The sequence below is a fragment of the Cynara cardunculus genome, assembly GCF_001531365.2.
Source record: "Cynara cardunculus var. scolymus isolate 2C chromosome LG 15, CcrdV1, whole genome shotgun sequence".
Classification (NCBI taxonomy): domain Eukaryota; kingdom Viridiplantae; phylum Streptophyta; class Magnoliopsida; order Asterales; family Asteraceae; genus Cynara; species Cynara cardunculus.
Genome location: NC_037542.1, coordinates 3,621,262 through 3,635,945, shown reverse-complemented (window position 1 = coordinate 3,635,945; position 14,684 = coordinate 3,621,262). Strand labels below are relative to the sequence as shown.

Below are 14,684 nucleotides of genomic sequence, written 5' to 3'. Positions count from 1 at the left end.
AAAGATCTTACCGTGTGTGTCCGTGTGTCTGTGCGTCCGTCCCGGGTAGAGATTTCCTCTTACGATTCTCACTTTAACTCTTCTTCACACCGGAGGGTCTCTCTCTCTCCAGCCGACTCCCCTACCAAAACCGGTAAAAAGCAACAAAAAAATGATGTCTTGCACATGAAACATAAAATCAACACACTGACAAGCAAGTCTCAACCATATACAAATCTAGTTGCATAAGCCTAGAACAGAGTCAAAAATAATACATGACCTCTTAACCACTTGATGGTGCAGGCGATACGATTTTTCGAAAGGCAGTCTGCTCTTCCTAATGTTCGGCTCTGCATTGTTGAATGTGAGATGAAAATCAAGGGATAGAGAGTGAGATATGCAAGGAGTTCACCCATCAAATAAAATTCAGATTTAATAGCTGCAACCTATTAAAAATTCGTACAGGAGTCAAGCCCCCAACTCTCTCTACCTTGACTATAGATGTAGAGGCCACTAAGTCGGTGGACTGTCCTTTGCTTTTATCTAAATTTTAATCCAATTGTAACGCTTTAACAATCATACATAAACTCTTCGTTATGACTTTTTACAAAAAAAAAAATAATAAAGAAACCAGGGAAAAACTCACCTTATGTTAGAGATTGTCCACGGCCCATACGTTTTTCATACTCAACGTTGCTATACACTTCAACCAATTAGGCGAAAATAAACTGTTTGACTAAATGTATTAAGTAATGTTGGAATGTACAACATGCTGCATTCTCCATTAGTAAAAATCTAGCATATAGATGTTCTTTTGAAATATTTGCATTAAAGATAATATTTACTTAAGAAATAAATACAAATTTCTCGCACAACATAACAGTTCTCACATGGAAATCATTAATGCACGGAAGCTTGATTAAACTGGGGAACTTGGAACTAAACCAGATTTCTAAACATGCCTGCTAAACCTCTAGTGTCTATAACCATGATGTGTATATTAGATAAGTAGAAAAACCATATTTTCAACAATTAAGTACAATCATGAAGGAACTCAAATGTAAAAAAATGAAGCATGTCTGAACACAGTTCCGTACATATATATATATATATACCCAACAATTTTACTGACATTTTTTCTATCATATCAGCTGTCTGCTTCATACCTGAAGGTCTCTGCAGAACTTTCCAGTCATTAGCTTTGTCTTTTTAGTGACCGGAACATCGGTTTGCAACTAGAAGCCGAGCCGAGCTTTTCCTCCCCTAGATTTGCCCAGAGGGAAAAACCACTTTCTTAATGGAAGAAAGAGGGAGCCACCCGTCCCGGGAAACGAAGTACGCTTTGGTGAGCRAGAAGCAGCCAGGTATAGGGGAAGGCACGGTCAGGTGAGAAATGTTGTACAATAGAGAAGTCAGCTAGTGCACTTAGACAGGTAGTTGATTTCATTAGGGACCTTCTTATATCTAGCTAGTCTGATAACAACCCGACATTGATGACCTATATATATATATATATATATATATATATATCAAGCATCCTAATCTACATTCTACCTGGTAATCCGCAATAAAGAAGATGCATTTACTTAGTCCGGTTGTGGTCTACATCCTGTGGAACATACATTCTTTTGGCAAGCATATGGAGAAAGGAGAAAGGAGAAAGATGGAGAAATAGAAACAAAGACCTGCCAGCATCATGTTCTTGAGCCCTAAGAACATGGAAGCTGGAATCCCGTCAAGCCCTAATACTAAAAAAACGATTTTGAACCCTCAATCAAGCCATAATATTCAAAAAATGAACAGGTTTGCACTGGTTGCTTTAGAATGAAAGTGTTTCAAGTATTTTTAATTTAAAAAATTTCAGAGAGATAAGAGATCTGTTATAAACCTTGCCATTTTACATATTTCTGCTAAGCACATCATTAAGAGACCAAGAAAACACCACATCAACCAGGTCTTGAAACGTACAGATTTTCGGACTTCTTTGTTTCCCTTAGATACTTGAGAAAGAAACCAAGTAGCAATTACACAAGCAGTTAGAAACAAGTACACAAGAGATTAATTAAGGTTGTTAGCTCTAGTATTCCAAAAACGATTTAGCCATAGTATAAAGAAACCGATTAAAAAATAAACCCTCTCTTGAAAAATCAAACAATAATTTAGCCCTAATTCAAAGATTCAATAATACATACCTATTCGAAACATCCAGTGGCCCGTATTGCTTGTGAGGAGCATCGAACGCCAGAGAATAGAGAGATAGAGATGGTCTGTGGGAGGTAGACGGGATTTTGAATAAAGCCATCTTGGGAAAAACATAATTTGTAACACCCCCATCCTACTAGACCTAAGATGAGGCGTGACACAACCGAAAACGGATAAAAAACATATAGATAAAAGTTGAAATACATTTAAGTGTAAATATCCAAAATTGAAGCTTATATAATAAATAAATAAAAATCAAGGTAAGAAGGTCAACCGTATCATTAGGATACGTTGTTCCCGATGGATGATCAGTCCAATCAGGCGTCGTAATGGAATGGAAGTGTTGGACGCAACACCATCTCATTCCCCGACAACCAGAGATATATGGTATTCGATTCTATGTGGTAACCAATGTAATTGGAATTCTGCTCTATCCAGGAACCATGGTATATGGTATTCGGTTCAAGGATGCATCCAACATTCTCTATTTGGCTTGGCCATAACCCTTATGAGAATGTCATGACTATTTTAGCCATCATAGATGCGTCTCAATACATGTTCCCGAAGTATTGAGCCTAGTCATAACTAAATTCAATAACCTTAAACTCAAACTCCGAAATCGTATCAATAATTTAACATGGGATAACTAGAATAATAAAACCATGAAGCTTTCAACTTAATTTATCGGCAAGAATCATAGAATACGCCGTTAATGGATCGAAGTCTCAAGCATACAAAGTCTTTAAAACAAGACATCTCATAAACACAAAAGATTTCGGATAACATCTTGATAACCTCTACTTTTGTGGATGAATACCATGGTCAAGATTCCGCGGAATGGATAATCACTACATTTGATTACCCACGTATTGAAAGGATGTAGATATTCGTACCTTGGAAGTGTTAGAAATAGTCACAAGAGATTTGAGGCTTATGAACGGTTCTCTCCTTCCGGGTTACCTACACTTGTTAGATAAAAATACCTTCAAACGACTTTCGATAACAATTCTTATCAATTTCTCCTACGGATCTTCAAATGTGCTTAAAATACCCTTAGGATACTTAATAAACACTCAATACAAATAATAGAACCCTAAACAAAATTTGTAAAAATCCAATCTCTACATATCAAAACAGTAGCTAACAGATTCTTAACACCTAAAGTTTAAGCCTTTTTTCTCATACTTAGAAGATAAACCAAACCTTCATGTAAAAATGAAAGTTGTAGATATACCTCTTAGGATTTCAAAGAAACTGAATTCACATAATTTGGAGCTCTGGTATAATTACTACAGAATTTACACTAACATAGTGAAATTTCGAAGCTGCAGAACAGGGCTGGGAAAACCAGTGTTTTCGAGTTGCTTAAACTCATAATTAGGTTTTTGTGTAAACTACAAAGTTGTAGTACACTCATAGATCTTTCTATTCATATAAATAACATCTTATTTGGACAAATGGTTGATTTTATATGAATTTTCAAACTTACTGAATTGAATCTGTCACTTCCAACAGCACCAATCTTGAAGAAATTCCACCTCAAATCATCAATCTTTCACCTATATTCATGAATACACTTAGGGTTTAACCCATTTTCCCCAAAGAAGAAGAAATCACAAAAAAATCAAACCATAAACATAACTTACTTTGAGTCCAAATTCCAAATATAACCTACAATCTTCAAAGATCTTGGAATTCCACAAGATGTTTGAGACTTATAGTTGAATTTTAGGGTTTCTAGAGAGGAGGAGAAAACCAAAGTAAAGAAATTTGATTTTGGGTTTAAAAAAATAATAATAATTCATATATATAATTAAATATTTACCATCTAACCCTTAATCTTAAACTTATTCACAAATTTACCCTACTTTAGCAATTCTTTTACAATTTGGTCCTAACCAAGATTGTTTCAACCAACAATGGAACTTAAAAATATATATAAAAAGAACTTGCCTTAATGAAAAAGAAGCCTTCATATCCTTGCAATGCAAAAGATTTAACTGAAAAAGAAGATACGACTCTGGTCCTGCTTTGGTTCAACTAACTGATAGATGCTATCAGGTTGGCTCAAATCTCTGAAGATGACTCTCTTCATGGTTTGCTTGATGTTTGAACAACCAATCCATGCCAATAATGAGATCAAAATATTTCATATACATAGGAAGTAAATTCACTTCCCGGACACAATCAGCTATTAGAAGAGGACAATTTACAAATTCAGACAAAATGCAAACCGAACTACCCATTGGAGTAGTAATATGCAATGGAGTCTCGGTTAATTTCTCAAAAGGTCTCAAATGGTCCTCTAGAGCATTGGACACAATTGAGTGGGTTGCACCCGTATCATATAGTACATACACAGATTTTCCACATAAACTAAGCATACCAGATACCATACTTGCAGAAGATTTGTCAGCATGCAAAGCAAACACCCGTCCACCAGTTGTAGACTGCTTTCCTTTCTCAGTTACCTTGTCTTTCTGACTCTGTTTACAGTCTCGGGTCAAATGTCATTTCTGTCCGCAATTGTAACAGGCCTCAGTTATTCGTAGACATGGACTTGGTCGATGTGTAATATTGCATTCTTTGCACTTCTAGGGAGGATTGGTATTAGAAGAGTCTTTACTAGATGCTCCTTGAGAAGATACTGGTGCTCTGAAATTAGAAGATTTCCCTGAGACTGAGTGAAGAGATCTGATATCTGTACTACTGAAACGCACATCACGACCTCGTTTCTTTCCATAATCTGATTTCAAAGTATAACTTTCCTGTTGAGCCCGATCGATGTTTCTCGCTGCGTCTGCAACCTGAGACTGTTATGTAGAATGTTTGTGTATGTACTATTTGATATGAGTGCAACTCACTCAATTGTGTCCAATACTCTAGAGGACCATTTGAGACCTTTTGAGAAATTAACCGAGACTCCACTGCATATTACTACTCCAATGGGTAGTTCGGTTTGCATTTTGTCTGAATTTATAAATTATCCTATTCTAATAGTTGATTTTGTCCGGGAAGTGAATCTACTTCCTATGTATATGAAATATTTCGATCTCATTATTGGCATGGATTGGTTGTCCAAACATCGAGCAACCATTGAATGCGATACGAAGAGAGTCATCTTCGGAGATTTGAGCCAACCTGATAGCATCTATCAAGGAGTTGAACCAAAGCAGGAACCAGAGTCGTATCTTCATTTTCAATTAAATCTTTTGCATGGCAAGGATTTGAAGACTTCTTTGCAGCACTACAAGACCTCGATGAGGTGCCACTCGAGCTTAGATCTATTCCTATAGTGAATGAATTTTTCGACGTGTTTCCGAATGAAATTCCTGAACTACCTCCCACGAGAGAAGTGGAGTTCACCTTAACCTAATTCCGGGAGCAGCTCCAGTATCGAAACAACCGTACCGAATGGCTCCATCAGAAATGAAAGAGCTAAAGGAGCAAATTCATGATTTGATGAATAAGGGATACATACGTCCCAGTGTATCACCGTGGGAAGCACTGGTTCTTTTTGTGAAAAAGAAAGACGGGTCAATGCGATTATGTATCGATTACCGCGAGTTAAATAAGATGACAATATGTAATAAGTATCCCTTGCCCCGTATTGATGACTTGTTTGATCAACTCCAAGGAGCAAAATTCTTTTCTAAGATTGATCTCAGATCTATATACCATCAGCTATGTGTCCGAGAACAGGATATTCCTAAAACAGCTTTTAAAACTCGGTATGGCCATTTTGAATTCGTTGTCATGCCATTTGGGTTAACTAATGCCCCTGCTGTTTTCATGGACTTAATGAATCGAGTCTTTAACGATTATTTAGACGAGTTCGTTATAGTCTTCATAGATGATATTTTGATTTATTCTAAGTCTAAAGCTGATCATGCTGAGCATCTTCGTATTGCCTTAGGTATTCTTCAAGATAAGCGGTTATATGCTAAAGTCTCTAAATGTCAATTTTGGTTAGATCAAGTCTCTTTTCTTGGTCATATTATTTCTGCCGATGGCATTAAGGTCGACCGTGCCAAAGTCGAGGTTGTGGCTAATTGGCCGAGACCAACCAATATATCTGAAATTCGGAGTTTTCTAGGCCTGGCACGATATTATCGATGCTTTGTAGAAAAACTTTTCTCGGATTGCATTGCCTTTAACAAAACTCCTTCGAAAAGGAGTTAAATTTGAATAGGGTCCGGATCAGCAGCAGAGTTTTGAAATTCTGAAACAACGATTGATCACAGCTCCAGTCTTATCTTTAGCTCAGGTGGTTTTCAGATTTATAGTGATGCCTCCCGAATCGGCCTTGGATGTGTACTTATGCAAAATGGAAAGGTTATAGCGTATGCATCACGACAACTAAAGCAGTACGAGGTAAATTATCCTACTCATGACTTGGAGTTGGCTGCAGTTATCTTTGCACTTAAAATCTGGCGCCATTACTTGTATGGAGAATCTTGTGACATTTTTACTGATCACAAGAGTGATGTACATCTTCTCTCAAAAAGAGATCAATATGCGTCAAAGGCGTTGGTTGGAACTTCTGAAGGACTACGATGTTTAGATTCACTATCATCCAGGCAAAGCGAATGTAGTGGCAGATGCATTAAGTCGAAAAATGTAGGATATGTTTCTTGTTATTTGGTTCAACCACTTGATTTCCAGTTTTGAGAAGTTGCGTATTGATATCTATCCAAATTCTAATAACTTGACTTTGGCTAGCCTTTCAGTAGAGCCATATTTGATTTCACGAATTAAAAAGGCCCAACAAAATGAGGGTGTCATTTGGTCTCTTGTACAGAAAATTGAAAATGATCTGAGTTCTGAATTTCGAGTTGATGACCAAGGAATAGTTTGGTTCCAGGATCGTTTGTGTGTACCCGATGATCCCTACCTAAATAAAGTTGTATTGAATGAAGCGCATAATTCTCCTTTTTCAATTCATCAAGGTTCTACCAAAATGTACCGTGATTTGAAACAATATTTCTGGTGGGACGGGATGAAGAGAAACATTGTTGATTATGTTGCAAAGTGTTTGACCTGTCAAAAGGTCAAAATTGAACATCAAAGAGCAAGCGGTCTTTTACAACCTTTATAGAAACCTATCTAGAAATGGGAGCACATCTCTATGGACTTTGTTACAGGGCTACCAAAGACTCAGAAACGTCATGATGCGCTTTGGGTAGTTGTAGACCGTTTGTCTAAGTCCGCGCATTTCTTAGCTCTTCGTGAAACTTTTCAAATCAACCAATTGTCTAAATTATTTCAGAAAGAGATCATCAGACTTTATGGCACTCCTGTCTCAATTACATCTGATAGAGATTCACGATTTACCCTCACGGTTTTGGAATGGTCTTCACCAAGCCTGGGGAACACGACTTAATATGAGTTCAGCTTTCCGTCCTCAAACAAACGGACAAACTGAACGGACAATATAAACCCTCGAATATATGCTTCGTGCCTGCGTTCTAGAATGGTCCGGAAGTTGGGATGAATATATTTATCCAGTCGAATTTTCATACAATAACAGTTATCAATCCAGTATTGGTATGGCTCCATATGAAGCTCTCTATGGTCATAAATGTCAAACACCTACATGTTGGAATGAAGTAGGCGAACGGGTAATTGAAGGACCTGAATTAGTTCAAATCACAACTGAAAAAGTTGAGGTCGCCCGTAAGAAAATGAAAAAGGCTCAATCGCGCCAAAAGAGTTATGTGGACCGACACCGTAGAGCGTTGGAATTTCATCCAGGTGATCATGTTTTCCTTAAAGTTTCTCCATTACGGGATACACGTCGTTTTGGAGTTAAAGGAAAGCTCAGTCCACGTTATATTGGACCCTTTGAAGTTCTAGAGCGAGTTGGTGAAGTAGCATATCGTCTCGCAATACCTCCCCAGTTGGCTCATATTCATAATGTTTTCCATGTGTCGACGATCCGCGGTTACTGATATCATCCATTGCATGTCATTGACTATCCGCTTGACAAGATTGAACCAGATTTATCTTATATAGAGGAACCCGAAGCTATTATCAAATGTGAAGAAAGAAAAATGCGTCATCGATCAATTCCATTCGTTAAAGTCTTATGGCGAAATCATTCTGAAACTGAAACGACATGGGAGACAGAAAAATCAATGAGAAAACAGTTCCCGCAACTTTTTGAAGATATATAAATTCATAACTCTAACTCGATTTCAGGGACGAAATCTTTTTAAGGGGGGAATAATTATAATACCCCGTATTTAGAAAATCTAATCTTATAGCCGAAAGCCTAATTATGTTCAATTTTTGAAATCGTGCTTTGTTGACTTGTATCTTAGTATTCAAGAGTTGTTTATTACGGCAAGTACTTTTTATATTTTTTTTTTTTAAGTTCCATTGTTGGTTTAAACAAGCTTGGTTAGGACCAAATTGTAAAGAAATTGCTAAAGTAGGGTTAATTTGAGAATAAGTTTAAGATCAAGGGTTAGATGGTAAATATTGTAATTATATATATGAATTATTATTTTTTTAAATCCAAAATCATATTTCTCTTAAATTTCATTTGGTTTTCTCCACCTCCTCTCTAGAAACCCTAAAATTCAACTATAAATCTCAAATCTCTTGTGGAATTCCAAGATCTTTGAAGATTGTAGGTTATATTTGGAATTAGAACTCAAAAGTAAGGTATGTTTATGGTTTGATTTTTTTGTGATTTCTTCTTCTTTGGGAAAAATGGGTTAAACCCTAAGTGTATTCATGAATATAGGTGAAAGATTGATGATTTGAGGTGGAATTTCTTCAAGATTGGTGCTGTTGGAAGTGACAGATTCAATTATGTAAGTTTGAAAATTCGTATAAAATCAACCATTTGTCCAAATGAGATGTTATGTATATGAACAGAAAGATCTATGAGTGTACTACAACTTTGTAGTTTACACCAAAACCTAGTTCTGAGTTTAAGCAACTCAAAAACATTGGTTTTCCCATCCCTGTTCTGCAACTTCGAAATTTCACTCTGTCAGTGTAAATTCTGTAGTAATTATACCAGAGCTCCAAATTATGGGAATCCAGTTTCTTTGAAATCCTAAGAGATATATCTACAACTTTGATTTTTACATGAAAGTTTGGTTTATCTTCTAAGTATGAGAAAAAGGCTTAAACTTTAGGTGTTAAGAATCTGTTAACTACTGTTTTGATATGTAGAGATTAGATTTTTACAAATTTTGTTTACGGTTCTATTAATTGCATTGAGTGTTTATTAAGTGTCCTAAGGGTATTTTAAGCACATTTGAAGGTCCGTAGGATCTTTTTATCTGTAAGGGGTTGTAAGAACTTGAAATTGATAAGAATTGTTACCGAAAGTCGTCTAAAGGTATTTTTTTCTAACAAGTGTAGGTAACCCGGAAGAAGAGAACCGTTCATAAGCCTCAAGTCTCTTGTGACTAACACTTCCAAGGCACAAATATTTACATTCTTTCAATATGTGGGTAATCAAATGTAATGATTATCCATTCCACGGAATCTTGATCATGATATTCATCCACAAAAGTGGAGGTTATCAAGACGTTATCCGAAATCTTTTGTTTTTATGAGATGTCTTGTTTTAAAGACTTTTGTATGCTTGAGACTTCAATCCATTAGTGGTGTATTATATGATTCTTGCTGATAAATTAAGTTGAAAGCTTCATGGTTTTATTATTCTAGTTATCCCATGTTAAATTATTGATACGATTAAGGAGTTTGAGTTCAAGATTATTGAATTTAGTTATGACTAGGCTTAGTACTTGGGGCACAGGTATTGAGATGCCTCCATGATGACTAAAATGGTCATGGCATTCTCATAAGGGTTATGGCCAAGCCAAATAGAGAATGTTGGATGCATCCTTGACCCGAATATCATGTACCATGGTTACTGGATAGAGCCAAATACCAATTACATTGGTTACCGGATAGAACCGAATACCATATATCTCTGGTTACCGGGGAATGAGATGGTGTGGTGCCCAACACTTCCATTCTATTACGACGCCTGATTGGACTGATCATCCATCGGGAACAAGAACAACGTATCCTAATGATACGAATGACCTTCTTACCTTATTTTTATTTATTTATTATATAAGTTTCAATTTTAGATATTTACACTTAAATGCATTTCAACTTTTATCGTAACGTTTTCTTGCATCTACTATTTTATCTTGTATTTATAATGTTATTATTCATTCACTAAGCAAATTTTTGCTCAGCCGAGGTTTGTTCTGTTTTACCTCGGCAAATTCAAAATCTAACCCGGGCGCAGCATGAACGGTCGAGATGGCTTAGGATGCAGAAAGAATAGTTTTAGATCAGTACTTTTGCTATGTAAATATATTAAGCATATGAATACTATTTGGTTGTAATGTAATCTTTTGGGAGTTATGTTAACGCTTTATACTTTGATCTATATGTTTTTTATCCGTTTTCGGTTGTGTCACGCCTCATTTTAAGTCTAGTAGAATGGGGGTGATATTCAGCAGAATAAAGTATTATGGGGAACGTGAATGGACAGTTTGGAATAGTTTGCATTAACAACTTGTATCTTATGCATAAAAATTGGTAACTAAAGAGATTTTTGAATTTTTGGCTTTAATAGGTTGTACTTCATGCTTAAAATGTTGTCTTTAAGACTTTTATCTTATATGCTTTATAAGGTAGTGTAATTGTATATATAATAAACAGATATATAAAAATAGCTAACAAAAGATAGAGCTCAGAAAGATGGCAAGATTGATTATTGCATAATCCTTCAAATAGGCAGGCTGGCTGCTAACTTAAGAGGCAGTAGTTTTATTTTCATCTTAGAAGACTGTAAATTGAGATCTTCACACCAAACGAAACTTTACCAAAATGAAATCCCACAAAAAAAAATGACTTCCAAATCTTCATACAAACAGACAGTAGCCTCTTTACTTTAAAATTTACCCAAAAACCTAACATCACAACTAATGTGACACTAGTCATAATATAGTCTTCTACTTGTAAATATATATAACTTCAAAAATAAATCATATATGATTCAGTGACTTAACAAACTATTATATATTCTCATGAAGGAATTCCCAGTACCTATTCAGCATATGATCCTTTGGTCTCACACGCTTCCAATGCCCTGTACAAAATATTGCATACGCATCCGCTGCATACCTACATACAATACATACCTACCTAATGGTAACCCAAAGAAATAAATGATGTAACCAACAACAAAAAAAGAAAAACAAATCAGCCAACTTTAACTTACTTCCCAACACCATGCAGTTGAGTCACATGTGTCCATTCGTCATCTATATATTGTTCAGACAGTGTCTGAATTATCTTTGTCCTTTTTCTTTGTAATCCAAGTGGTTGTATAACCTTTTGCATAATCTCTGCAGGAACCTCTGTAGCAGTCTTTGCATCTGGGCATAAGCTAAAGAAATCCGATATCACCCGTTTAACCTACAAAATAAAACAAACTTCCGTTATTTCTCAGGCACACATTGAGACAACTTTGAGGTAATAGCATCTTCATAAGTGGCATATCAAAAAGTTATATTTAGTACTGAACTAGCCAAACATTGGTTTATGCAACAAATATAAGAAATCAAGCAAATTATAAGGCTCTAAAATATATACCTTAGAGTGAAGGAATTCCTCAAAACAAACCAAAAAATCTTAAAAATCCACGTTCTGTATGTATGGTAAATTATCAATTACATAGAAAGTAAGTTTCATATTGAGCTGGAGATATTGCATTAACAAATCAATAGAGGCAAAACGTAAAAGAATATAGATTCAAGAAATGGGTTTATAAGATCATGTCATGATCAAATTTCCATAATGTTGCTTACAGAATTTCCAGGAGTCCACTGATACGTAAATGCCATTAATACAGAAGTTCTGTTTGCCATAATGTAAAGCATGTGCATTATTTCAAACTGTAATTAAAACTTCGAAATTGATAATAAACAAACAAAAAAACTGCTCAAGAGAACAAACCTGCACACCCTGTGTTTGATTTAGAAGTACACATATAGTCACAACCCTCCAGGTATCATGGAAATGATCCTCCTGGATGAGGTTATGATAAGATCGTGGAGGCTTCCACGTGTTATCTGGAGTCTTCTTCTTGTAGGCCTCATCTCGCTTTTGTGCAGCGGTAAGGTTTTCTGATGGATCTTTCTTCTTACTCTTTTTCTTTGTTTTTTCGTTTTCTTCTTTCATAGCTTTCGTTCGCAGTAATTTTGATTTAGCTCTCCCTTTCTTGAAGCATCCAACAGAACCTTCTTTTTCTTTTAGTGCCTTTTGGAAGTAAGGTGACACCTTCACGGTGGACATCTTCTGATAACCAACAGAAGCTTCTTTTCCTTTTACCACCTCTTGAAAGTAGGGTGACAATTTCACGGTAGAAGGTGGCATGTTTTGACTGCCAACAGAGTCTTCCTTTTCCTTCAGTGCCTTCTCAAAGTAGGGTGACACCTTCACAGTGGAGGGTAACACCTTCACAGTGGAGGGTGACATCTTCGGATCACCAACAGCGCCTTCTTTTAATTTTACTGCCTTTTGGAAGTAAGGTGACACCTTCACCGTAAAGTGTGACATCTTTTGATCAACAATAGATCCTTCTTTTTCGTTCACTGCCTTCTGGAAGTAGGGTGGCACCTTCAAGGTGGAAGGTGAAATCTTTTCATTAACATGTGAGTTTGAATGGCAAAGTGTACCTCCTCTGCCTGTCTTATTCGAAATTGAATGATAATCATCATCCTTGTACACAAATTGAGAAAATGGATCATCAAGATCATGTTTAGACATAATGCAGGGAATATTGTGTGCAACCTTGTCCAAGCAGAAAGCAGTGGTATTATCGTCATCTAAATCCTTCCTCTTCTTGTTCTTCTTTTTAGAAACTTTATCTTCTTGTTTAACTTCACGAAAATATTGTAAATTGTCATCCTCCTGCTTTGTGGCACTAAATTGTATTCTCTTCTTCTTGTTCTTCTTTCTGTTAGCATTACAACTCTGATTTAAAGGAGTAGTCATCTCATCGACTCCGTTAGGAATTTCATCCTTATGTTGATAATACTGTAAACCATTATTAGTTCCAATATGCACGTCCTCTTTCTTGGCGCTAGATTGTAGAGTCTTCTTTTTCTTCTTATTAGGAGGAGGAATTGTCTCTTTCACCTCTGAACCCTTTATCCTTTTGCTTTTTTCCTCCACCTTGTTAGGTACTTCATTCTTTCGGTAGGGTTTCCTAAAATGCTGTAAGTTGTTACCAGTTGCCAGATACACCTCCTCCTTTCTGGCGTCAATTAGTGTCTTTGTCATGGTCTTGTTGTTGTTAGCATCAGAACCCTGAATTATAGAGGGAGTAACTGTATCATTAATCTTCAAGTCCTTTCCTCTATTGTTAGGAACACCATTTTTGGTGTCTGTGACAGAAGCAATATCAAGATGCTCTGAAGTGTTTTCAGTTCCCAGAGGTCCCTTGTCTTTTGTAGCATTAGTTTGTAGTGTCTTCTTCCTTGCAATGTCATTACAATCGTGATTTAAATAAGGTGTAATTGTCTTCATCACGCTATTAGGAATTTCATCCTTGTGTTGAAGCGTACCAGAATGAAGTAAAGGGTTTTCAGTACCCAGATGTTGTTCCTTTTTGAAGTTAAGTTGCGTTTTGTTATCATAGGAATGCTGATTCAAACAAGTAACTAAGCCCTTCATCTCCTCCTTTTGGCCAATATTTACCAACTTATGTTCAGTTTCAAGATGCTCATCTTGTTTGGTGCTAGCGTGTATTTTCTTCTTCTTTTTCTTCTCATAATGTCCCTATTAAACAAACAGGTAATTTATAAACTGACAACCTTTCTTATAACAAATTGAATTCAGATTATAAAACCAAACATCAAGGAACATAGTAGTAATTAATTATGTATACAGTTAGTGAGTGAGTGAGGAGAAACGAATGGAAAGGTTACCTGCGTCTTCCTTTTTCTATCGACATGATCGATGATTTGAGAAGGAAAAGGAGAAGTAGCGCTGATTTTGTTGTTGTTGGCAGGAAGAGCGATGATGACATACATATGGTTTGTCGAAGGCGTCTGGATACCAAAATTGGGAAAAGAGGAGCAAAAGGAAGGAAGCTGCTGATGAGTCTTCGTCTCCATCTCCATCCTCGAGGGAATGAAGTGAAAACCCTTGCGGTGGTGGTGGTTTTCCCCCCAATTTTGCCTGCTTTTTTCTGGAGCGAAGAGTCGGGGTGAGGTTGATTTTGGGAGGCTAACGGCACCCTATCATTTGCTGATGTAACCCCTATCATTTGCTGATGTAACCCCTATCCCACTATGTAATATTTTTTTTGTTTTTTTGTGTTTTTATCTTTTTAATAATTTTTGTCTTTTTGTCTTTTTAATAATTTTTAAATTATACAATTTTAAAAGAGAGAGGCTAATGGCATCTTATGGGTTACCATTGACATCTTTAATTCGACTTTGAAACCTCTC

At 36.2% G+C, this 14,684-nt stretch overlaps 1 protein-coding gene across 7 annotated transcripts; it reads right to left on the bottom strand.

Moving 5' to 3' along the window:
• Window positions 1-2,037: 2,037 nt before the first annotated feature.
• On the bottom strand, window positions 2,038-14,453 carry LOC112527259. 7 transcript variants are annotated; one of them, XM_025137776.1, is made up of 5 exons: window positions 14,160-14,453; window positions 12,184-14,010; window positions 11,447-11,643; window positions 11,272-11,349; window positions 2,038-2,246 (listed from the first exon to the last, which is right to left on the bottom strand). In XM_025137776.1, exons 1-5 carry the CDS (start codon window positions 14,352-14,354, stop codon window positions 2,150-2,152), a joined length of 2,394 nt encoding a protein of 797 aa, XP_024993544.1. In that variant the 5' UTR covers window positions 14,355-14,453; the 3' UTR covers window positions 2,038-2,149. The 7 variants fall into 7 exon arrangements, with proteins under 7 accessions (XP_024993544.1, XP_024993547.1, XP_024993548.1 ...); XM_025137779.1 differs by having other exon boundaries at window positions 2,167-2,246; window positions 11,272-11,366; XM_025137780.1 differs by lacking the exon at window positions 2,038-2,246 and adding an exon at window positions 2,452-3,740 and having other exon boundaries at window positions 11,272-11,366.
• Window positions 14,454-14,684: the final 231 nt, after the last annotated feature.